Genomic DNA, 26574 nt, shown 5'->3' on the forward strand with positions numbered 1-26574 from the left:
AGGGAGGGAGAGAGAGAGGGGGGGCTGTCGTCACTGGGAGCTGCAGCAGCAGCATCAGCATCACCGGAATGAGTAACAGTGCGCAACTTGGAGAAACAACTACACTGTCCGGAGGAGCGCGCGTGTGTGTCCGCTTACTGAATGGTGTGCTGAAGGTATTCATGAGGACTTAAAGGGGCCAATAAAGGGGCCAAAAAAACTGCACCAACTCTCTGTGGATCTGCCGAAAGAAAGGAAGCCATGGATTATATAAAAAGCCACAATACTTGCCTCTCCATCGTCATCTTGATGAGTGAGTACAGAAATTTACTTTTATCTCAATGAGCGGGTTGTTAGTGTTTTACTAAAGCAGGGCGACATGTTAAACCACTCTAAACTTTTCCCTCTTTAGTCCTTTATTACTTTATATTGTTTCTTTTAAATGATTGAATAAATCCAGTTACCAACAATAAACAGGCTGTCATTCAAAATACAGCCCATTTGAACCTAATTTAAAAATAAAATCGTCTTCAGAAAAGGCGAATTTAAGCGTGTTGACTTTCCTGTTGCACTAATATCGGGACTTGGTTCATGTAGATAAACAGTAGGTGGCGCTAGTTCTTCAGTCAGGTGCCATTAAATTAAAAGAGGGTCAGTGAAACCCAAAATGTTGGGAATTAAACGTAGGAAAAAATTTTGTAAATATGTTAATATGTTTTATGTATTCATTTTCTTCCCACATTGACCTAATATTTTCTGCTAGCTTCAGTTCACGTTTACGTAGACACAAGTCACGTGCTTCATGTAGCCTACGTCATGATTCGCTGTTTCGTTGCACTTTAAACATTTTTATTTGATAAAAAACAACTTTTCAACCTCAGCCAGGCATAAAAGCTTTAAAGAATATTAAAATATGTATTTTTATAAATGAATTATTTATAAATAATAATAATAAAATAATAAATGAGTTACCTGCTGCAGTTCTGCTGTGTTACTCCAGTTAAAATACTCCACCAGTTAAGTATCTAGACCAGTATTTAGACCTGCTGCAGTTTGATTTAATCTCTTTGAATGTCTGAGAATATGCAGAAACTCTCTCTTATTTCCACACACACACACATCTAGAGGTGTTTTCACATCTACTTTGAGGTGTCATATTCTCTTGAGGCACACTTGAGGGAATTTGATTTACATTAATTTACACTGCAGCACCACAACAAGACTTGGCAAGAAATGGGGTCTGCAACGGCTCTCCTAACAGTTAGTGGGGTTTGCAATCACAGAATATTGCAACGTGTTAAACAAAATTATAGAAAAAACTACAACATTTCTCTTCAAAAAATATTGTAACAGTGCGACAGATTTATAGGTGGGTGTAAAGGTAAAAACACATGTCTAAACAGTTGTTAGCACATTAAAATGAATTATTCTTCCGTTCACGTTGAAATCCCCCGTCAGTCTTCATTTGTTTCTTTCTTTAATATAAAATCCAAATTAGATTGTTTGCCGAAAAAAAAAGATTATTTGTGCTTCTTGCTTATCCGATCCGATCAGGCTTAATGTCATATGAATGGAGTGTGTTTATGACCAGCAGAGGCATGTCATGTGCACATAGGAATTATGATGAGCTCACTTATTGGCATCTCTGTGACTTCATCTGGCTTTAAACTTTCCAATGGAGAACATTAGTTCACCTTTTACACTTTAAGGCCAGATGGATCACCTGCTTATTCTGATTGCCAGCCACTTTTTCACGCCAGTGTTTGTTTGTATTTGGAGAAATTGTCAGATAATAGTCTCTTGTTTCACATAGACTTCTTCCCTCTAATGTGGCACCACACGCTTTACACTCAAGGCCTTGTGTGTCGAATATTTATTTTATGTGCTCATCCAGTCAGAAGCCTCATGCCAGACGTTTTCCCAATAAGACGTCACTGAACTGAAATACCTTATTTCACATATCTTCAACAACAGCCCCCCAACAGCGAGACTCTTGGCTTGTCCTCTCTTTTGCTCTAGCAGCCACACTGTAAGTGGCTCTTACTGCAGTCAATCCCAGTGACAGGAGAAAACCCAGGGTGAGCTTTGCCAAAACTCACAGTATTATGTCAGACCCCCCTCCTTCTCTGTTCCTGAATCGTATCCAGTATGCAGCCTACTCGAGCAGCAAGTGAGGGGCAGTCCTCTTCTACCAGCATACAGACGCATTACGTCAACCCTGTCTTCTTGTTATTATGTTTACTAATTTGCAACAGCACATATGTTTTACAGTAAGGAAAATGTAATACTGTCCGAGATACGTTTTATGATGTTGACGCTAAACCCATCTGTGAAATGTTATCCACTATATATCCAGCAACTGAAGCCTGATTCACTTTTTATGGATATGTTTAGGCAATCACAGCACTTGGTTAAAGTTAGGGGAAGATTCTGGTCTGTTGAGAAAGTTGACTGTGACCAGGTCTAGACACGCCATGTTTACTGTATTAATATAAATCCCAAACCACAGTTTTTTCCTAACCTCCCACCTCTCCACGATCTGGTGATGGCACAAGAACAAATACTTGTTTGAACTATTTTATGATAAAATTATGTGGCTCACTCCTTTTTCCCAGCAGTCTGTGCTTTCTTGCTGTTAGTACTCTTTGGATAGTACAAAGAAATACATAATACATGCAGTGCAATCACTTTAGTACGCTGTCTATATATCCTGGCCTGTGTGCCTCGTGCAGCCTGATTTTGTATGGTAGAAACACTGGAGGTATTAACATCGCTGTTTCAGACTCTGTTAACTGTTCCGTTCTCCCCTCCTCTAACATCTCGGCCAAATGCCACGTAGCATCTTTCAAAACGGCACAGAGCGGGCTCACAGCCAAAATGCAAAGATGTGCTTTAAGAGAAAGTGGCTTCTTTTTACCACTGATCATGCCATCATTTCTACGAATTACCAGCAAGCCTCTCTAAGTCCCGGCCCCCCTCTAAAAAAGAGGATTGGAAAGAAGGCCTTTGTTTTCTTGAAAGAATTTAAAATATGCAAAAAGATTGAAGTACAATTCCATCCTCCAATTCCATGTCTGTGCTATGAACCTTGTGAGTTTTCTGCCCTGTTTCCTGTCTTCAATAACAAAAACCAGACGAACTACATCTTTAGGTTCCAGTGTGGGTCCTGGTTTTGATTTGTCTTTTAGCTTTTAGTGTTATTGAAGATATTGTGTGACTGAAACTCAAAAGAGACTTACATAAACCAATGTGGGGTTACTTCAGTGAATATTAATAATTCATTCTGAAACCAGCAAAGCTCTTAGTTAATGACTGTGGAGGTATGACTGCAATAAGAATGTACACTTCAGGAGTAAATATCACACTGGGTCAGGTAATAGCTGAAGATGGTTTTGATTTGATTGTTGATTGAACAGCAGTGACAATCAAACTGCATTAACAGCGTGTGCGTGCAGTTTTAATGATCCCTCTCAAACTAATCATGTGTGTTTATTTTGCACCAGTCCCCATGCGTCTCTATGAATGTTAAAGAAAGACACATCTTTTTGCATTCAATCAGCAGAGTTTGAATCTATGGTGAAAGGAGCGTCAGCTCATCATTCGAGGGATTCTGTTTTAAACCAGCAGACCTTCCAGACTTCATGCACTGATATAGACAAACACCACGTGTTGTTTAATGTAATTTCAGTCAGATTAATTCTGTTAGTTGAATTTAGGTATGAAATTTACCCAGAGATTAAGAGGCATGAATAATAATGCGCACAAATTGATCCTTTTTTTGAGATCAAACGAAACATTGAAGGTTGACCGTACCTTGACCCAAGAGGAGCTGGGTTAAGACATAAATTGATTAGTCCAAGCCTCCAACATGGTTGGGAATTAGATGCTTATTCACTACAATATCTCAGGAGTCGGATGTCTTGCTGGTCTGTTGAACATGATCACCCAGCGTTTTATCAGAGGTGCAAACCTAATCACTTTTGCATGAATATTTTTCTTTTCCCTGCAAAACGTCTAATTTCTTTCATCTGCCTTTTCTCAGAATTTCTCTGGCAGGCTTTCAGCACAGACATTTTTTCATTTAGTTTTCTTTGATCTGTTTGTGTTGATTGTTTTGCACCTCATGAACCAACAATCTGTGACACAAAGAGCCAGTGTATCCTCTTGTCCTTGTAGTAAAGTTCCTGGATGTGAGTCTAATGCCTGTTGCTCAGGTGTCGCTGGAGTGTAATGAAGTCGGCCGGCAAAAAGAGAGAGATCAAAGCTGTGCCTCAGGGGCATCACTCTGCTGGCAGGATAACAGACGGAGGAGCAAACAGCTGTGAATCTCTCACGTTCAAGGGCAAAGCCAGTCAGACGGTGTTTTTTTCGTCAAAAACAGTAGAGAAATAAAAGAAAGACGGATACAAATAGCCAAGAGAGACACAAGGAGCAACACTCAGAGATAAAACATGACATCAAGCTGACCGTTGACAAGAAATTCAAACCATTGTGAGATGTTAGACTTGGCATGAAAAGTTGCACTTTTTCCCACAGAGGCAACACTGAAAGAAATTCTGAAAAACTAAATAAATTGCCAAAACATTTATCTGCTCTCATTTGTCTCACATTTTACTGCGATGGTATCAAAAGTAAGTGCGCAGATGGTCTGTTGGTTGAATGATTTGAATTGATTGTGGTTTATATTTTAATAAGGGGTTCGTTCAAATACCAAAAACAAAACAAAACAAAACCATATAAGGAAGACTGATAGTGGAGATTTGTGTATACCCACTCCTGTCTGCTCATAAAGCACCAGGGCTAATAACACAAAAATCCTGTGTGTGTTTATTCAGATGGGGTGTTGAGTTTTTCAAATTAAGTCTTTGGCACCTGAAGCACCAGGCAGTACCATACAGATAATAAGCTCCAGACCTTGGTAGACCTCAATTATCTGGATAGAACTCCAAAAAGTAACAGTAATAATGCAGAGATTGTGCCAATCCGTCATTATGTGAGTAAATGTGTTTACAGTCACAGGTGGTCAAAGGTATTATGCACATTTAGAATTATTTAACAGGAGGACAGTGATATTTCATCATTATGTTCCATTTCACCCTTTTTAATGTGAAACCAGCAGTAGGAAGCTAACAGTGACAATCCTCTTTGCAGTTCAGCTGACATTGATAAACTCTTTACAGGTGTTGTGCTAAAGGATGATATAGAATAATGTGTTAAACAAGTAGTTAGTTGATTGACAAAAGAAAATCTGCTGCTATTTTTATAATCTAACTGATTTCAGTAATTTTTAAAGCATAAAAAACAAATTGCAGGTTCCAGCATATCATTGTAAACTAAATACTGTTGGACTGTTGGTCAGATGAAACAAACATTTTGTCTCCTCAAGGTCTGAAAAATTATGATTGGCCCATTTTGCATAATTTGTTTGATATTTTTAACTAAACAACAGAAAACAATTGTCAGATTTAACTATAATGAAGATAATTGCTACTGTAGTTGCAGCCCTAATTGCAAGTTATTGAAAATATTACAAAAAATGTTCTGTCCCCCAATTTAATTTATTTCATTTAAATAAAAAAACAGGCTCACAGTTTGTCAGTGTGAAAAATTAATGATTTTGAGTATTTTGCAGAAACAGCTGATGTTCCCAACAGGAATGTTATTTATTATTAAAATACCAAAGTTCTGATGAAAGATATAATACGGAAGGCAGAAACATTTTTAATGGCTCTCCCGATCATTTTCCAACATCTGTGCTTTCCACAGTTTTTTATTTCTTGCTTTACATGACACGGAGTGACGCCAAAGTGTTTCACATTTCACGGGCCCAAAACCTTCATGTGGTGAAGAGTAACTTGGCTGTTACTTGACATTGTTGAAAAAAAACAGACTGCTGTTGGAGGAAGTGAAAGGACAAAACAGAACAACAGAGTGCCTGATGTCACAGACTCAAAGTCACATGTTGATTTATCACGAGAATTGAATGTTTTGCCACATTCTGATCAATTCAGTGACCGGGTTTCCACTGTCACAGAGCGGCATCCTGACTTGGATAAAGTAAAGAAGGTGAAGATTTAACAATGATAATAACTCAAAGTAGATTTTTAAAGTCTGTGGTAGAGAATGAGCAGGCAACAGCTGAGACGCCGACAGAGCCAAACTGCTGTTATTGTCTGTCTATTAAGGAAATCGTCAACAGAGTGACTTTTTGGCTAATATGCTGCTCATATAGCAAATTTTTTGCACAAACTGACAAAACACATTTTGTTACCAGGAAGCATTTGAATATATCTGACCTTGTGTTTCCAATTTACTCCATCTTGTGGGAAACATTGCTTTTGCGCACTGTCAAAGTATCTTAAATCACTGAGCAGCAGATTTTCATTCAAATCCAGTAAGTGAGTCATACAGGAGACGGCGCAGGTTCTGGTTGGTCACAGTGTTCTGGCCCAATTTAAGCCTCAATGCTTAGCTGAAAGACATAGCTTATGTGTAAAGTGTGTGCACACTGCTGTTTGATCTCTGGGAAGGAAGGTCAGCTCACCAGCCGTTCAGACTGTGTGGGAGTTGGAGTCAGTCCCCCACCTCCTCAGGATGTTAACCAGACAGATGTCCGGGCGTCCACAGTACAGACACTGTTAGTTTGTTGAATTAATTAAGCGCTCACAAACACAGAGTTGATTTGTACATTATAAATGCTTTAAGTTATACAAACATCCATGTAGATGTTATTTTTATGTATCTACTTACAGTGTGAAGTAAATATTATTCAAGTAAATTAGTTTTAAATTGAAAGCTGAATTTCTGAAATTTTTCATTACAAATAATGTAAAATTGTTCATATGATCCTTTTCTGATGTTCCACTGCTATATTTAATCGATTCTGAGCACTTACCCAGATTATCCAGTAGACATGGAGTAACGTTGGAGTCGTGTTTGAGTCCATTATTTACTCTCTTGAGCTCTGTTTTGGTCTCCGCCAACTCCTGAGGGAAATAGCCATTGGCTCTTTAGCTGGTAAAAGCTCTGCCAGTTTAGTCTGTATTTATCTCATTTGGCAGTGGGCAGGTAGTGTACAATGGGAATTTTTTTTCTTTATGAAAACAGAGCCTTCCACAGACACAAAAAAGGCTGATGAGAGCAATGTGAACGAACAAAATCGCTGCCAGCATCTGACTAATGTAGCAGAACAGAAAGACTGGAAACATCTTTTTCCAAAAGTAACAATTCCGCCCACCGAACTCTAAAGCTAAAGCTTGTTGTAATATGTATGAAAGCGAAATTATGCTGTTTTTTGAATACCTTTGGACACAGCCCGGCTACCTTTTTCCCTGTTTTCAGTCTTTGTTCGATGGCTGCCGGCTGTAGGCTCATATTTAGTGACCAGTAGGCTTCATGTGACTCAAATACTAGCAAATTTCCCAAAATGCCTTTTTCTGTAAGGTCTGGTTTTGGTTTTTCCTCGACTTTTTAGAGCTTTTACAATGTTATGCTACTTCCACCAATGCTCCAGCCAGACAACCGTCATTATTACAAGAGGTTCCTGTCAGAAAAACTTAAGTCTTTTAAAATGCCTTCGACAATTCATCATTGCAGTTTTTTAAGTAAGAACAGTCAGTTTGTAGCTGTTCCAAAAAGGGGATTTGCTGTTATTATCTGGACAAATAGACCTGTTTCTTTGGTTCATGTTTCAGGTTACTCCAGATAATTTAGTGAACCCACATCTTGCAACAGGCCACCAAAATTAGCATTAAATTATGTTAAACAACCATTTCAGATGTAAACAGCTTTACGTAGCATCACCTTATTATGCAAACTAGTCCTTGTATTATATTACCTGTCAGTCAGTTTGAGAGTTTAAGAGTTATACCAGATATCAGTCTTAACTTTAAATTGATCCTGTATTGTACATTTATCAACCGTAAAAGGCAAATTTATACATGTACAGTGACAGTTTCCTGTCATAAAAGGTTTGATCGTCCAGAGCTTGACATTTACATATTTAATACAAGAAGATGAAGAATGCAGCGCAGAAACACATCACATTAATGCAGTAAAGGCTTTTCACCATCACCATCAAGCCTTAACTCTCATCCAAATCACATGTTCTGTCTCCACCTCAGCTAAATTGTCCCAAGTCACCTTGAATCAGAACACTTATGTGTGTGCTGCTTTTAATCTTCGTATGAATATGTGGTTGTCAAAAGAAAGGAGGAAAACTGACATGATGTGTCTGAAAGTCGGGATTTAAAAAGGACTGTCTGAGAAGGAACTGCATACCAGTACGATATGCCTGCTAATTGAAGCCAAGATGCAACCAATTAAATCATAAATTGAGTTATGGGACTTAATTATTTTGGAAATACCGAAAGCCTGATTCACCGCACATGAATGGGTCTTTCAGATGTGTCTGGATGAACTCAAGGGACGTGGCAAAAAATGCACATTTTGGCATGAACACGCACAGTCGTAGTCTAGTTCTTCTGATATAACGGAACTTCTTTTTCGGAAGAAAACAAGCCTCTTGGCCTCCGTTTACCTAGATACAGAGCTGATGGACTGAATATGTAGGAAGAAGTATCTTTACAGAACTCTCAGTCTGCTCATTGGCTCAGCTTGAGGTCACTTAATGGACAGAGTGGATCAGAATTAATGGACTGGTAGACTGGTAGTATCCATTTGTGAATTAGAGAAGAATATATTTCCATGCTGCTTGTTCGCTTCAAGTAGGATGAGGCACGTTGTTTAAAAATGTGAGTAAATTTCAGATAAGATTCGAAGAGCGAAACATTGGAGGACCTCATTTTAACTTTGCCACAGTGAAAGCTGCCCTGCCAGCACACCACACATACACCCTGTCCCTCCATCCTCTGCCCCCTTAAAAGGTTATGTATCACAAGTTGCAGGATTTTCCACTATTGAATCAGGCTCTCACCATCTGAAGGAACGTGTATGTGCATCTGCATTTGTAGAACAGCCAATAGCAACACTCTCTCTCTGAAATGACCTCTGATTAGCCAGAGTTTCCCGTCATGGGCTAGATTTTCTAAAGAAGTCAGTTTTCTCTCAGACCACTTTAATTACGATATACTGAAATGCTATTATGGCATTTTTGTCCAATGACACTCTAAAAAAATACCTACCCCAGCTTTTAGTTAACCCTTACTGAGAGCTAGGCCATCTGAAAGTCTATTTTAAGTCTTAATTGTCTCAGCATAAGGGAGTGTTTTGGGCACAGTGTTCTGAAAAGTCCAGTAAGAAGACATATTTTATTTTCAAGCCATGAAGAGTGTAACTTGATTTTCTACTGTGTTTCTTTAGGGAGCTGCTGCATTTATCACAAATGTCAGATGTTTTCCACTTAATTTCTGTTAGCTCAGAGCTGTGGTCCTGAAGTGCTCTCAGTTTTAAAGTTGTCATATGTCTTCACTTCAAGAATTATTACAGACTTTATGTCTCATATGACGTTCTGCATGTTCCTTAACCAGCGCGTCTGTGCATATAGGATATAAATGTAACAGTCGGAAATGAGGAGCCTCTGATGGTTCCTGATGAAACAGATTTTTCATGGATTTATTAGTTTTATTTTGTATCTTACAACATAAAATGACGTTTCGAGCCTCCTGATTCTCACAAGCATTTTTTTAGATTAAGATGCTCTTTTTTCCATTTTCTCTGATAACTCTGTGTATCTGAGACTTTCTTACAATAAAACAACATTTGGGCTTTTGTTAAACGCCTAAAATAACCGACAGTATGGTGACATTTACCTGAGAAGGGCCTCTAGTGACTGTGAACATTTGTATGTTTTGGATGGATGGGGTGAGATAGCATGTGACTTGGGCATGGACGACCAATTGTAGCGGTCACATGTAATGGTTGAGAAAGGCTCTGTAATAAAAGAGAGTAGGCATCACATCAGAGAAAGGTTAATGTGTGTCGTTTTGAAAAGCAGTGACCTATTTAGTTGTTTAGTTTGGACGGGAGCTAGCACTAGTGCACAGCTAGCAGGCTAATCTGTTAGCATGTTTATAGCTGATCGCTACTGGAGCTATTATGTGTGGTGTCACACTAGCTGCGGGTGTGACGTTGTTTTGTGAGTTTTTATGAAAAATGTTGCAATGGACAGAGAGATTGACTATTGAAATTTATGTTTTGTTGTCTTTTCACTACAGCTGCTTATTAGCTAATATTCCTCCAGCCGACAGCGTATAATGAAGGATATAATGTCCCATTAAAGGGAATGTGACTGAAGGTTCAGTAAAAGCCTGATGATTAAATAACTGCGAACATAATCCTGAGCAAGATTAAGCATTTGACGACGGCTGTCAGTAATTGTCCCTAAGTTGCCTAAATGTTTATTCTTATTACACCCTTGGACGCATTAAGGCCAATTTGGGGGCCTTGAGAGAGTTTTAAGTTTGCCTCTACGTGTCTAATTCCTCCATTTTCTAATAACCTTGCAGATGACTGACATACAATTAGAATCGAAAGTGTATTTATGGTTGAGAGTCGTGCTGGTATGTACAAATGGTTTCCAAATATGTGTGTGCGTCTGGGACTTAATAGATGTGGTTTTGGGGAGGTGATAGCAGTGTTTGCTTCTTTTGGACCTGTGAGCGCAGACACAAGCACAAATATCTTTTGCAGTGGGTGACGTGAAGATGAGAGATGGAATATGAAATGCAACAAAAATGTGTTTGAAGTTTAGGTTGGCTTTAAATGGCTACACATTGCATTTGAAAAAAATATTCTGCACTGAAATGATTACGCTAATATTTTTACAGTTACGAGGCCTTCATAGTTTCTGACTGATAATGTGTCAAACAGCAGTATAAACAAGCAACAAGCTGTTCCTTTCTGGAGGGAAGATTAACATGCTTTGAGCTGCTTTGACATAACCAAAATACTCCCAGCTGATTTGACAAACAAGTTTTTTCGGGTGTAGTTTTTCCTAATCTGAATTGTTAAAGGCAGTTTCGCAACCTTTTCTCAACTGCAACCCCACTTTTAGGTCTTCGGGTCCTCATGACTGAAGCAGTATTACTGTTGTGATGTAAAATTCATTCAACATCATTTACACTACTGTTTTATTTTAAAGAGATCTGTTGCACACATTACCTGTTATGCGGAAATTTTGTATATTAGATATCTCTGGGACCCAATCTGCTTATCAAGTAACCTCTACTGGGGTCTCAACCCCAAGATTGAGAAACTTGAGGACAGTGGGTGCACACTTAAAGTCCGATTGTACTGCAAATTTGTGATTTTGCAACTTTTTGTCGAGAAGAAATAATACAAGTAATTTGAAAGCCGGATGATGTTTTCTATTAATATAATGAGGAAATGTTGTTGATCGGGAACACATCAGTAAAATGTTCACTGACTGATGTATTTAATTTGTTTTCCCCAAATCCTCTCATAGTGACTAGAGGATTACTCAACTCTTTTATGGTTAGCTTTCGGCATTGGCAGCACTTGGTTTAGGTTAGCTCGTGGTCTGGTTTAATACAGAAAAAGTCTCCAGTGACTTGAGACACAGTGTGTTTATTAATATTTAACTAAGACCATAATCTTTTACTAATCTAGTGCCTAAAGCTAACCACAGATGGGAGTCTGAATGTGAACCCCAGACTTCTGTGTCAAAGTCATTTGTATGTATTTTTACTTGTTTTCAAATTAGTTTGTGACATAGAAAAATAGAAAAACAGTTCAAAAGTATGTCTGTCTGTTCAAACTGGATTTCTTGAAGCTTTCTCTCTTTTGTCTTTTTGAAACATCTGGCGTTGAATCCAATAAAGACTAACTCACTTATGTCAAATAACTTGCAGTAGGCATGTATGAAAAGTCTATTAGATCATTTTCAACTTTATTGATCCCAGGGAGGAAACTGGATTTATGGTGCCATAAAACACATGTATATGGTTTGAGGTCAAAAGGGGCAGTGACCTTCAATTGACCATAAGTAGCAACTGAGAAAAATATGTTCCTTGAAATCTTCATATTCCCAGTTACTTACTGGTTAATGCGATTTGCAACAAAGCATTGTTTTAACGAATACTGAATAACGACCATACAGTGGTAGCCGGCATCGGATGTGCAGAAAAAGTAAACTTTTACCTCCTCTGTTTAGTTTCTATAGTTGTTTATTACTCTTCAGTTAGCATTGTAGGTCAGATATTGCAGGGCTAACATTCAAACTAATATTTTCATTTAGTTGAGCTGTTTGCTGTGTGAGAAAACACAGTAAAAGTATTGAGAAGAAATTTCTTAAAGTAGGAACTGTAGGAACATCTAGTTTAGCCATAAGAAACTAGGGAAATGCTTGGAAACAGAGTTTGACATCTAAACAGAGCCAAAATGATTAATTTTGTCAGAAAGTTAGTCCGCATTCAGAAAGCAAATTTGCTACAGCTTCCTAAATATCTTTGAGTTTTAGATAGACATCACCTTAAGCTCTGACAAATTATTATAGGGCATTTTTTACTATCCCAACATTTTATACACAATAGATCGATTGATTAATTAATTATCCGTAGATGACAAAGGTGAAAAATTACAACTCTAGGAATTTCATAAGACAGATGGGCTTCAAACAGTAAAAATGTCTCTTCTTGGTTATTTTTCCAAGAATGCCAAAATTCCTTTGACTTTGACTTTGTCCAACGCCTGTTCATCTTGTCTCTACCTTTTACTGATTTAATATGAAAAGCTTTGTCTGTTCCGAGTTCCCTCAGACCCATTTATATTATTTTCCTGACAAAGCAACACTTAAATAACAGGCAGAAACACCATCATCTCAACTGCAGCATGAGTCATAACTAATTTGATATACTGTATGGACATACATACATAGCTACTGTAAATATTCCGCCCTGGAGGAGCAACTTTACATAACAATAACCGTGTAGAAATTGTCATGTGTTGTGCATTAACCTTTTGTTCTCTGCAGCCTGTTTAGCGAATGTATGTCCTCCGCTGTGTGCAGACATGGCAGGGTCAGTGAACCTCTGTTACTGTTTATCTATCCATCTCTGTCTCTCTTAACAATGTGTTTCAGCAAAAACACTTTGTGAATCATACTGCATATAAAAGTGCAGCATCTAGCCATGTACATACTCCTCTTACCTCGATAGCTCTGGCAATGATGAGCGGGAGCGCTGGCTAATGCTGTAATTCATTCAGTTTTACATCACCTCAGTGTCAGTGTTGCACTGTCTCTCTCCCGAGAAAACACTCATCCTCTGTAACCAGTTATTGTTCAGTTAGAAGTTTCGCCAGCCGATTTTCAGATTCAGATTTTCATCTTATTGACTTTATGTCTCTGAACGCTTTGGAAACAGGACAGGATTTTGGGGTGTAACAAGAGAAGAAAACAAGATAGTTAAGAAAAGCCATGACCTTGTCCTCATGGCAGCCTGGGGGTTATACTATCTAGGCTAGTGAAAGGGGGGCTTATCAAGCCGACCCTTTGCAGCCTCGGATATGTGTTTCCTGGCACCAGTTCTGTAATAAATACATTCATTTAAGTTCAACAAAGGCTGGCCAGAGAGTGTTTCTTTATTCGTTAAACCTTTTACGCCTGAGACAGTGCTTTGATCGCGCCGTACACTCAGAGAAGTCCATACGAGAGTGAATGCCTCTCAGTGGAGAGTGAATTTTGTGGGTGAGAGTTTTGTTTGATTTCAGTTTTTGCTCTTTTTTTTCTTTCTCAGACACCCCCATAAAATGAAGTGCAGACACACTTGAATGTGCTCATAACTGCATACTTGCATGCAATCGAATAGGCTCAAAAACACTCAATAGCGATGTTAACAAGGCCGAGGGTAAACTATTTACAATATAAGCCAGTGAGCTACTTTTATTATGTGTGTGAGTATGTGAAGCCTTAACTTTGAAGTTCCTCTGCAGGAGCACTTTTGTGTTTTTCCTTGTCAGTGAGTCCTCTGCTAAGCCTCCATCTGCCTTCACACTTGATGCTGCAAAGTTGTCATTTGAGGGGATCAGGACTGTGTTGTGCAGGCAGAGCGGGATGATGCGTCACTCTCAGCAGATGATGATTCAGCATAAACTACATGGAGATGGATTCTTTATTGTTAATCTGTTATTGTTAAGTGCTGAATTCTATGCAAAAATAACATGTATTTAATGCATACGACCTATAGCAGACACAAGTGTAAAATGCAGGGCCTTATCATCAGAATATTGATCTGAGAGCTTCTGGAGCGGCTTTAAGTGTCATCTGACCTGCCAGCACTCACACAACAATTTTCCAGAAAGCTTTGTAGACGGGCTCAGATATCTTTGTTGTCACACATTTCACTGTGGTGTGAACTAAAACCTCTGAGGAGGAAATTAAAAATTAGACATGCAGGGAACAACCTCAGATGACTTTTCTGAGCTGCTCCACTACAAAGACCCAATCTTGAAATAAACTAAACTAGAACCAGCAGCAGCTTTCAGTTCAGGAAACTGTTGGGACCCTCTACAGCACTGCCTACTTTGATACAGTGTTTGTCCTAATAAACTAAGATAGCCTTTGCTTTCTATGGAACTGACAGCCTCTAAAGTCACACCGTTCAAAGCCGCCAGCCAGCATCCTGGATTGTCATCAAAGTGACTGGCTGCTCCGCTGGCTAATGATAAAGGTCATCCACTCTTTTTTCATTCCCTCTTTTTCATGAAAGAGAATGCCATCATGTTTTCTCTCTTTTTTTGGGGGATTTATAAAATTATGTTTATAAATCCAAACTGGACACAGCAAAAAGTGGAACAAGTGTGAGACAAAGAAAGGAAGTTTGAAGTTTAGGGGGATTTTGGGGGAGTTTGCTTTTTCATGTTAATAATAGTCCGTTAATGTCGTTCTTTCTTCTTTGTCTGAATCCCCCTCATTATGGACTATTACATTTTTCCAGTTTCCGTATTCAGTAATCTATACATAGCTGCTTTTATTCCATAATTACCGCTGAATAGCTAGGCTGCCATTCAAGTACATGACCCCCCTCACCCCCCCATCACTATCATAACTAACGGCTTTTGATAAACTGTCCTTTAAATAATCCAATTTGTCCCGCTTGACCTGTGGGACCTTGCCTTACAGGCTCCACAGAACACTAATGTCACTGTCCAGCGGCCATTACAGGGGTCAAGTTGCGATGACCCACAGAGATATGATCATCTCCCCCACTGCCTACTGGTCATGCTAGTTAGTATGTTGAATGTTATGTCACGTGTAAAGTGCCCTCCCTCTCAGTCATCTTCCAAAACAAGACCATGTCTGTCAGTCATTTGTGGTCGGTGTTTGGTCAGTCTGCAGTGGCCCTATTTCTGGATCACCCCTGTATTTATATACACCCATCAATCTATTATGGGGAGTAAGGCCATTCCCAGCATGCACTGGGCTAAGCCACAGTCCAGTCTGTCACTGTGCAAACGGATAAAGAAAGGCAACCAAGAGTTTGGTTTTAGTCATGAGGATTTAAGGAGTTCTTGAAAATAAATAAATAAACATACATTAATGCTTTTTCCTGCATTTGTTCACATTTATATCACAATAACATTTTAATTGATCTAGCAAATAATACACTGATACATAATGATTGGTTATTGGATTATGTATTTTCACATAATAGTAAGAGTCTTAACAAAAGAATTACAAATACAATGTGTGCTAAAATGGACTAACCAGAGTTTTAATCCCATTTTACTTAATGATAGATCAACTTTGATTAACGTTCAATTTTAGCATCATTTTAGAAGCAAATTATAATTACATGAAGTCAACTGTAAATTAAAATATAAATTAAATGTTTTTTTGGTCTGTCTTGATTTGAAAAAGTACTTGTGCATCTCACAAAGCTTATTGCTACATTTTTAGCAACTCAGAGTTTCTCTCATTTGAATTATGACATCTGGACAGAAGGATGACACTGTGAGTAAATAAAGCTGTAACAGTAGAGTGACCTGTTTGCTCCCATTTCCCAGGGATCCTTGCAGAGAACCACATTCACATCCGCCGGCAAGTTCACCTAATCTGCAATACTTTTTCCCCCCTTTATCAGGAAATCAAAATTTAATTATGTTCAACAATTACCTTTTGTTTTTTCACAATACTCTCTCTCTTTATTACAAGTAAACAAGTTTATTATCCCAGGATAACAGGATACATACCATCATTGTTGCCTCTCCCAGGCACATCAGCTCTAGTGGGTTCTCTAAACTGCAAAAACAAATCTTGATCCGTGGAAGAGTAAATCACAAATCCCACACAATATTTTAGCAGTGCATTTATGTGTAATAAACCACAAAGTAAGGTAAGATAAAGGATCTTATGAGGAAGGACATCAAATGATCCACAGCACAGAACTGCTAAATTGCCTCCATATTGCCTCATCTACAGTTAATGCGCTGAGAGGTTGGTCACACAAATGTGCTGTCTAAAGTGCCATCAGGCAAACATGCTGCAGGATTCTCAATTATGTTGAGTATATAGAATAATTAGTGTTTTTTAAAGGATTCTGTTTGTTGACAATTAAGCTCAATACATCCATGTTCCATGTATTCAAGGTATACTCTAAATAAACATGTTGGTTTAGTGCGTCACTTTCTACAATTGCCTTCCTTTTTATGTACTTCTAAAAAAAAATATGTCTCATCTCATTTAAAAGATTACCATCTGTTTTGAGACTTGATACCATAAGGGAAATATCAACCTTTCACATAGCACATAGCGAATTTCACATTAGAAAATCACAGGCCGGACATACAGACTGATAATAAGCCACACTGACAATGAAACCTGAAGTATGGGTGCTTAATGCGTGTCTGGACATGTCTTTTCATTTTCTTCAATTTGGACTTGTAACTCCAGTCTGTGTGGTTGTTAACACCCTCTATTGGTTTTAGACCAAAGACATGCACAAAGTTGGGCTAAAGTTGCCCGGGCAACAGCTCATTTGTCCTCTTTGGCTGAGCTGCCCTTCTGGAGAAGTAATTACTAAAGTTAGACCAAATGAAATTGCTGTATCATCCAAACTTATATTATTTTTTGATAGGCGTGCCTCCATGGCACTCAGAGATATGGCGGTCCGGAGCCATAAAAAGAAAACATGACACAAAGCAATGCCCTAGGCCCCTGTCATGTGACACTGTAGCATCCAAACCTGGATTTGTTGCTGTTGTGTGGGGGCTCTGGGTGAGTCTTCTGAAGTTGTGGAAATAATTCATGACAGATAGTATAACCAATGGGATGCCCTGTGAATAAAAATCTCCAAATATGCTTCCGAACAATGCACAGCTTGTCAAGTTTGCATCCCGTCACGCAATATTGCCTTATATTATGCTATCACATGAACCAATCTTAGCCGGCTAGCTAGTAATTTTTTTCTGGTCAGACCAACAGCCCCTCAAAATGTCTGTGCACATATCTCAGATATATTGGCTCAACTAACATTGTCACATTATCAAAATTATTACAACCCAAACAGAGTGATCGAGGACAGTAAAAAGCATTGTATAGCAGCTTTAAGTACTGTATCTTTTTATGATCTGTCCTTGCATAAACAAGTATTGTAAGCCCTCTCTCTCTCTCTCTCTCTCTCTGTCTGTCTGTCTGTCTGTCCCCAGTTAGCAGTGCCTGCCACGCTCTTTTGGACAGATTTCTGGAGGAGACCTTCTCAGATCAGCCATTTCCACATCATTTGGGCTCAGAAGATGACAGTAAGACCTTTGTACACACAGACACACACACACACCTACACACACACACACACACACACACAGAAAACAAGTATTCCTGTTATTATCTCTGTCATTTTTATCATTGTTTGCAATTACCTACATCAATTTAATCTGAAAATGTCTTGACTGAAAAGCACAATAAAGAGAAGAAACTTTGATTGGGGGACATACAGCAGAGATCCTGTTCAAGGTCAGGATGGAATGACTATATTGCCAATTATCCACCACAAGGAATAGAAAACTCCTCATTATCAAGTTCAGCTGTAAGTTTGACTCAAGGTGTAATAACACTGCTCTGTTAGATGATGAAATTAAAAGAACAAAGCAGCATGCTGACAGAAGGGAAACACTTAGGCACAGAAAAAAGGCAAACCACACATTTTTAGGTCATTTTTGATCAAAGGAAGCATATTTTTAGTTGATTTATGACAGAAGTAAATTAAAGTGGGTTTCAATAAAGTTAGGATTTAATAATGTGTGTCATATTTCTGCCCTTTATCCCCAGAGGGATTCATATGGTTGTTTGCCATATTAGCTGTAGAGGCAGTTTCCTCTTCAGCTATCACATGATGTCTCGAACGCCTCCTCTCTTCCTTCTCATCCTGTTCATCAAACCCCCCAACACAGACAGACACACAATCACTCGAAATTCACAAAGGGTCTCTCTGTTTGGCTTTTAAGCAGATTTTGGATTCCAATTAAATTTGTAGTAAGTTCAGGCCATGAGTCAAGGAAGTGATTAGTCTGTGGGGGAGGTCATTATCCAGGTGTGACCCCAGCAAATTTTTTAAACCATCTTTTATCTTTTATTTTTCAGTATTTTGAACAACTTAGGTGTTTTTAATTAACTAGGATGAATACTTGAGCATCTGGTACATTTGATGCCGTTCTGGATGCGGATCCAAATGTTAAATGTAAAAAAAAAAAAAATCTGTTATTAAAATGTAAAACTTTGAGGGTTTTGTAACTTCAGTGAATGGCGTCATGTATTTGTAAGATTTCATAATCTCAGCAAAACAACTTGTAATGTTTGAATCATGAATTACATTTCTCGTGATCCCAAGAAAACAAATTAAAAACATCTTCTTTGCCGATCATCGTCATCATTCATGCAGTCATACACTTTTGGGGGGAATCACAGATGGTGTTTGTTCTCTGCAAAATCTTGTTGACTTGTTGGTTTAGAAAATTCAAGATTCAGTCTGTTAAATCATCATGTTTTTGTACGTCAAAATATCTTGCACCAGGCATATTTGGTCAAAATATGTTTTTTGATACATTTTGTCAAATATTAAAATAAAGTATATACAAGTAGTATATATATGGATTGTTTCAGCAGCTGTAAATTACACATGTTGTGTTTTTTTCCCCGCTTCAAACACTTGTGTAAAACTTTGGACAGAAGCCAAAAAATACCACTTTGCCATGCCATTGACAACTGTGATTTTTTTTCTGATGTTTTCTAATGTTTGATAAATTCCCCACGTCCTTGAATATTTATAATAATAAACACGACATTATAGGCCACAATCATATTTCTGTCTTTCAGTTACCTCCTGTGATTTTGAGTCTCTGTGCCTCTGGAGTTCATCAAATCACAGCGACCAAAGTGACTGGTCGGTGGTGTCGCCACAGCAACCAGCAAGCGCACAGGCTGGGATGATACCTGTGACTGACCATTCAGTGGGAAGTTCTGATGGTAAGAGTGTGGAGAATTTCTGAGGAGAAATGAAATGAGGATACTGCTCATGCCATTTTCTTCTGTGATTGTGATTTAGAGAAAACCCAGTAATGGATCTTTAGACTTACTCAAAGCTCTTTGGATCAGTGCAATCTCTCTTGACATTTATTTTGATTTTGTGCTCATATGCCCAGCCTAAGATTTGTCTTAATGTTAAAGCATTCGTCAAGTGGTTTACAGGAGTGACAGTATCATGAGGCTCCTATAAAACTGCCAAACATAAAATTTCTACTCTGTTTTATTACCCTAGGACACTTCCTTCTCCTAACCTCCTCCCCTGCTGCAGAGGCCTCTGGGAAGTGTGAGTACCACTTAACCAGCCCAGTCTTGCCAGGAAGCGTCAGATACTGCGTCTTGCAGGTGGCTCTGTATGAGGCCGGTCCAGCGATGGGGAACCTCACGCTCCTGATCAAACCAGTTCACTCAGGTTCAGCTGTTCACTCTGTGATTCTCAACCACAAGAGACCTGACGACCGCAGGTCAGCAAACACTCAGTACATGCTCTTCATGCCTTGTTTGTACAGAATAGTTTATTTCTTTTTGAACTATTTATGCAGCACAACATGTCAATTTAATTAGTGTCAAAAAAGCTAAATCCTGCATCTTTTCTGATTGAAGTGCTTGTCAAACTGAGGTCTGGCCTATAAAATAAATCAAATGGGCTTAGATTCACTAAAATGGAAGGTGACTCGGGCATTCAGACAGACCAAGGGCACAGAAGCTAATACTTTTACTTCTGTAGTACTAAAGTTCAATAAAGAAAATGTTTCTTAGCTTTCATGTTGCACAAACTGTAGAATTGTGTCCACATGGGGACAGTGGTCCCCAGTGTATTGTTTGGCTAAATGGGAACAGGTATTTCCTATTGATCTAATGCTGAAGTACAGCCTTCTAAGCTAAAAGCATTCATGTCTCTAGATGCATACTCTGGAAATGAATTTATATATAATTGGTTAGGACATAAGAGGGATGGATGGGCATATGCAATAAGTTTGTACATTGGCTTTGTTAGTGTCTGTGCAGTAATGGACTGAGCAATTCCATTATGAGGCACACACAGCCAGTGGTTTTATTTATTCAGTCCTACTATTCATCCCATACCTCTCGTCCCACATGACACAGATTCTACTGTAGTTCTGTGTGTGATGTTTCACCTGTACAGACTGTTCTCAGAAGTCTAACAACTGTCCTAATTGGACATTTTTCCTGCAAAACAGGGGCTTAATGTTTTCTGGAAATAGCACCTAGATTGTATGCCTTTTTCCTAATTTCCCCTGTATGTTCCCAATAATGAAAAATTACTCACCCACTCTAATAAATGTGCAGTATTTTTAGTAATGGACAGGAGAGATGGATTTGTACTGTGTGTAAATCTTCAATGCCATCATAAAGCACTGACGTAACTGCATTCGGAGATAAATACCCGGTGGAGCTTTTGACCAATAGCAGTGTGGTAGAGAAATGTTTTGATGAGCTGTATTATTTGTTAATGTTGTGATAGGCATTTCGTCTGACTAAATATGGACAATGGTGGCACTGTTGTGCACAGATGCAATTCGCAAAGTGATATAAACAATGCAAGTTTTAAAGGACTAGTGTGTAGGATTTAGTGGCATCTAGCGGTGAAGTTGCAGTGTGTACTACCTATACAGCCAGTGTTTGGTTTGTCCTATCTGGGCTATTGTAGAAACATGGCGGTTTAACATGGTTGACTCCATAGAAGAGAACCCGCTCCCTCTGTAGATAGAAACGTCTCACTCTATGGGAAACTAACCTCTAATGAAAAATTCTTATTTTTTAGGTGATTATACTCTTATGAAAACATACCTATAAATATTATATTCCGATTCTGCCAATAGATCTTCCTAAATGTTACACACTGGACCTTTAAAACAGGCCAAACAGCCTTATGCATATCATGATATAAATATTGTGTTAAATCAGGTTGTAGAGCTGCAACTGACATCCATCAAAACCTTTTTCTCTTTCAGTTTGCTAATGACATTAGTGAATTTTATTAACCATGTTAGCTCAGTGATTGACTGCAGGTGACTATGGTTGCTTAGTGACAGCAAAGGGATGATACCAGGACAACTTGCCATGCAGGCTTTCCAAAAAAATAAAAATAAATGGTGTATCTTATATTTTTAAGCCTTTCTAAGTACTGATTGCAATGACTGTTTTTGTTGTTTAATGCATCTTAAAATGTATTCATACAAGCCAGTAATAAATGTGACTATAAAAGACATTTGTCTGTGATTGGTTGGTGTAGGGCTGAGTGGGAGGTTCTGGAGACTGTGATTGGTCAGATGGATGAGCCCTTTCAGGTGGCCCTGCTCTACACTTCCTGTATGGGGGAAAAGGGAGCCACTGTAGCTCTGGACTCTCTGGAGCTCATAGACTGTGAATCAGGTGAATATATCTTGGTCTATAGAGCTGTGACTTACTGACTTCTGTTCAAACCAAACCCAACATCAGCTGTTTCCCCTAATAAATACAACAAATCAGCAGTATAGTTTGTAAACTGGAAACCTGCTGACTGTTTCCACAGCAGCTGGAAAGAGAGACACTGAATATACACCTGTACAGTATATTGCAGTTCAATGCAACAGCCAGGCGATAACTTCTACCTTCACAATGCTCACAATGTTAAGTTTTTGTGTCAGAAATGTGTAAATTCAATTATATTGTTTTTTTATAGTGGTCATAGTTAAAGGGAGCATTATACTAGATTGCATTATTAAGAGGTGTTTATAATTTTTTCTCTCCCTATTTACATAAATAAGAGGCGCAGAGTATTATAAAGTACTCTCAATACAAAGTAGGCTTGCACTAACTATGACCTCAATAAAAACGTATAATTAACACCTCTATGCCAGTGACAACATTACAGGCATAATAAAAGTAGACTTTGCGGCGGCCGTATTAGATTGTACAGGCGTTCTTAATAAAGTGGCCACTGAGTGTAGGTGTGTATGTAAATTAAATCAGATCTGGTAGCAAGATAATCACCCAGATCACACACAAAATGATTTATAGTTGATTTTTCACATTATAAACAGGAAACACTGTATTCTTTGTTTGGCAGGTTGGTTAATTTTACTTGGTTTTAAAGCTGTATGTTGCTTTTGGGAAAACATTTTTGAAATGCATTTTGAAATCCAATCCGGTTTGTGGCAGTGAGTTAGATGCGGCGGAATATTTCTTGGCTGCTGCCAGGAAAACAGTGGAGACTCCAGGAAGTTCCTGCTCTCAGCCAAGAAATAGTCCAGCAAATAACCCCCTGTAAAACATAGAACTGTCACATTTACACTTTCTTTGTACTGGTTAAACAAGATACCAGGTGTAATTTAGTGAGCTTAAAGGATCCTTGGCAGTTGGATTTTGTTGCCTTGAGCCAGGCTACCTGTTTTCCCTTGATGTCTTTGTGCTAAGCTAAGCTAACTTGGTGCTGAGTGTAGCTTGTATTTAACAGCTATGAGATCGATGTTGATTTTCTCATCTTACACTCGACAAGAAGTGAATAAGCAAGTTTCCAAACATTTAAAGAAACATCCATTTCAATCTCGGGATTAAATGACTTCCAATTATGTACATCTTTTTTGCTAATGTGTTCAGGTTAGTTCTCCATGATACAGAGGACATGAGATAACAGCCTTTTGTAATTGTTGTGTGGTGTCCGTGATGCAGAACACCAGGTCATCGAGCTGGATGGAGGATGTGGGGAATCTTTCCACTGTGAAAACTCAGGAGGCTGCATTGACCAGAGTCAAGTGTGCAACTTCCACACTGACTGTTCATTAGGAGAGGATGAGGGCTTCATCTGTGGTGAGGTTTTGATTTTATCTCAGTAAAATTACACTATGCAGGATCTGATTCGTGTCCTTCAATTTCTATTAGTAACACTTGAAAATGTACTTTTGCAGTTAGCTTGAGAGGTTTCCCCTTGTATGATGATGAATATTTATATTTGATCTGCACCATTGGACTGATTGGACTGAGAGTGGGCGTGTGAAAACAATATGAAAGCAAAAGCAGTGCTTCTGTTTGTGTGACTGTGTGTGGAGAGTGAAGTAAAGCAGCCACTGGCAGGCTGTAATCCATTTGCATTAGCTGTATTAAAGTTTAGATCCATGATAAATTGTTAATCCTTTGACCGGAGGTACCAAATAATTCTATGCCAAGGGCCTCTACACAATAAATTTAAAGTGCAGGAAGTAACTATTATGAACCTTTAAAGTGTGAAGCCTTAGTGGAGCTTCTGCATCAAAATGTTCTCATCAGCTAGTGTGTTTCTTCTTCATTAGCAGAAAATTATTTTATTGTATCATCAGGAATTTGATATATGCTTTGTTTTTTAAAGTTTTCATCTTGAAACCATGCCTTTAAAATATCAAAACATAAAGTATTCAACAATTTATCATAATATGATTCACCCCTTGTGGATTTATTAGTGTTTTGAATTCTCACATTTGAAAAAATATGCTGCAGACAAAAGTGTGTTTTCAGACAGTCAGTACCTTTCATTTCCTCCCTGACTTGACAGTCTGAAATATGGCAAGCATCCTGCTTCTCTCTGAAAACATCAATCACTCAGTGGAAAGAAAAACACTTCACCACACTGAAATTCAAAAGGCCTCGCTTCAGTCAGTAATGAAATCAATGAAGTCAAGGCTATTTAGAGTCTTTGAGTTGTGGATCCCCGGGGGAAAGGAGCTGGGTCACAGTGATGGTGTAATTTTTTCGATGGCCCACTGGTAAAATCTATCCTAAGAGTCATAAAGTACTCTCTTAAGGGACACTCCACCACTTTATATAACTGGCTTTTTTTGTCATCTTAAGATCAGATGAAAACATTGATATCATATTTAACTCTGTGTCCAGATACATGGAAACAAGTGTTTTTTTTTTGTGATTTCTATATAAATTACTCTCTCCACAAAAATGTTTTTTAACGTACACAAAATTATCTAGCTTTGTATAGAAATGTTAAAACAATCCACACACAAAAAAGGTTCCCAAATGTTTTTCTGATGCTCACACAAACATTTCATGCTATATATAAATGTAATATAAATCCCTAAATATATGAATTTAAAAGAATTTGCAATTTTTGTTGAAACATTTGGATATTGTTACATTAATATACCATTGAACCTGAATAAGCACATTTCTCAAAATGTTTAACTTTTTCTTTAAAATGTGTAGACATAGAGAATTAGGTATTGTGGTGATGTGGTAGTTTAAAATATGTTAGCCGAGTGACTCTTGGATGTTTTGTTAACTAGCCTGCCAGCTAATATGAATCAACATGAAATAAGACAGGTTTGGAGTTGTTGGAAGGCACCCCACTTCAAAGTTGGCAATTTTCCCCTGCTTTCAGACTAAACACACCAGCTTTTCTTTTACTGGATGCAAAGAGATTTCTTATGTATTGTCTCATGTGACTGTAAGGCGCCAAACAAGCATATTTCCTACAAAGTCTGGAAGAGGTCAGAGCGCTCTAACCTGCCGATACAGTGTAGCAGGCATATCATAGAATCCAGATAGTATGAAGTGTGGAGAGTAGGAAACATGCACACAAGCACACAGACTAAAACTGATTTTCTAATTAAGAAATATAGTACCCATTGAAGTATATTATTTGTGCTAATCTAATTTCTCCAAAAAGGGGAATCAAGGGGGGAAGGATCGACTTTTTAACAGCTGTGATCTCTGTTTTAGTGAAATATGACAACAATCTTCCTCCTCCCCAGATGCTCTTCCGTTTGGCTCATACTGTTCATTTGAACGGGATGCGTGTGGTTGGTCTGTGTCCAACCGGCACGCAGCCTGGAGAAGGGTCGCTGGAGACGAGCTTCTGGAGAAAGAAGACATGCAGGGAGTCACTCTGCAGAGTACACCAGGTTAGCTGTGTGTGTGTGTGTGTTTGTGTGTGTGTGTGTGTGTGTGTGTGTGTGTGTGTGTGTGTCTGTGTGTGTCTGTGTGTATGTGTGTGTGTCTGTGTGTGTGTGTCTGTGTGTATGTGTGTCTGTCTGTGTCTGTGTGTGAGTGTGTGTCTGTATGTGTGTGTGTGTGTGTGTGTGTTATATTTCTGTATGTACAATAATTAATAACAGCTGTTTTTATGACTCTGTCCTCTGTAGGAGTATCGCTCAGAGAAGTCTCTAGAAGAGCTCGGGAAGCTGGTGCCTCCAGAATGTCACTGGTGAGAGATTCCTTCCTCCTCTTCCTCCTCTTCATCCTCCTCTTCTGTGGTTAATGTGACAAACATCAAACCCAAATATTCTCTCAGATTCTGTGAGGGATGATGCCCGGCGAGGTGTCCGTTATCAGGAATAAATCTATTCATTCCTGATAACGGACACCTGAGTGTTTCAATAAAAAAACGGAAGCTTTTTTACAACCCATAACTCCGTTTCCATGGTAACGCCTGAGGTCCCTAATACCTAATTCATGTGGGAGGATCTCTTACAGAAAGTACGAGTGAGTTCAGAGAAGCAGTGAACAGATTCACTGGAACTACTCAGTGTCCTACATCAGGAAGTAATGGACAGCCAGCAGCCAATCAGAGTCCAGTATTCAGCCAGACCGTGCTGTAAAAAGTCGTAAATGTGTAAAAACAAGAAAAGAAGAAGATTTTCTAGCTAATAAATGAACCGAAATACATTCACAAGTATAATGAAACAGTCCAGCAGTGCAGTGTGTTATACAGGTCTAAATAGACAGAAATTATTAACGATAGTATTATAAAAGTATTCAGAAATCAATCTACACCACAAAGATAAAACATGCCATCTTAGAAACAATGAGCTTCTACTTTGTTTGTTTTAAAAACAGTTTTTTTTTCCACAAAATAAATATCTAATATCTCTAATATAACAACTTTAAAGGGAGATATTTCACTCAGACCATCTGAAGGTTGACAGAGACAGAAAATGTTCCTTCAGTCTCGATTTACATTTCAAATAACAGCAGACTGAAGAAACAGCTGCTCCTTTACCTGGCAGACTGCACACACACACACACACTGTAACACACACACACCGCTGTGTGACAGCAGGGCTGTAAGCGGAGAAGGTCTCGTGTTGTGGTTGAACAAACAGCAGCAGATC

At 38.5% G+C, this 26574-nt stretch overlaps 1 protein-coding gene across 1 annotated transcript in view; it reads left to right on the forward strand.

Moving 5' to 3' along the window:
- Positions 1-34: 34 nt before the first annotated feature.
- The window catches only part of ltk (leukocyte receptor tyrosine kinase), a 60785-nt gene continuing 34245 nt past the window's right edge, over positions 35-26574 (forward strand). Inside the window, exons 1-7 of the mRNA XM_035673843.1 lie at positions 35-292; positions 17605-17697; positions 19268-19417; positions 19710-19938; positions 21732-21871; positions 23150-23287; positions 25216-25365. Of these exons, the coding sequence (XP_035529736.1) occupies positions 241-292; positions 17605-17697; positions 19268-19417; positions 19710-19938; positions 21732-21871; positions 23150-23287; positions 25216-25365 (952 nt within the window). The 5' untranslated portion in view covers positions 35-240. The remainder of the gene's footprint in view (positions 293-17604; positions 17698-19267; positions 19418-19709; positions 19939-21731; positions 21872-23149; positions 23288-25215; positions 25366-26574) is intronic.

Source organism: Morone saxatilis, unplaced genomic scaffold (genome assembly GCF_004916995.1).
Source record: "Morone saxatilis isolate NCDOM2014 unplaced genomic scaffold, NCSU_SB_2.0 Contig3, whole genome shotgun sequence".
Lineage (NCBI taxonomy): Eukaryota > Metazoa > Chordata > Actinopteri > Moronidae > Morone > Morone saxatilis.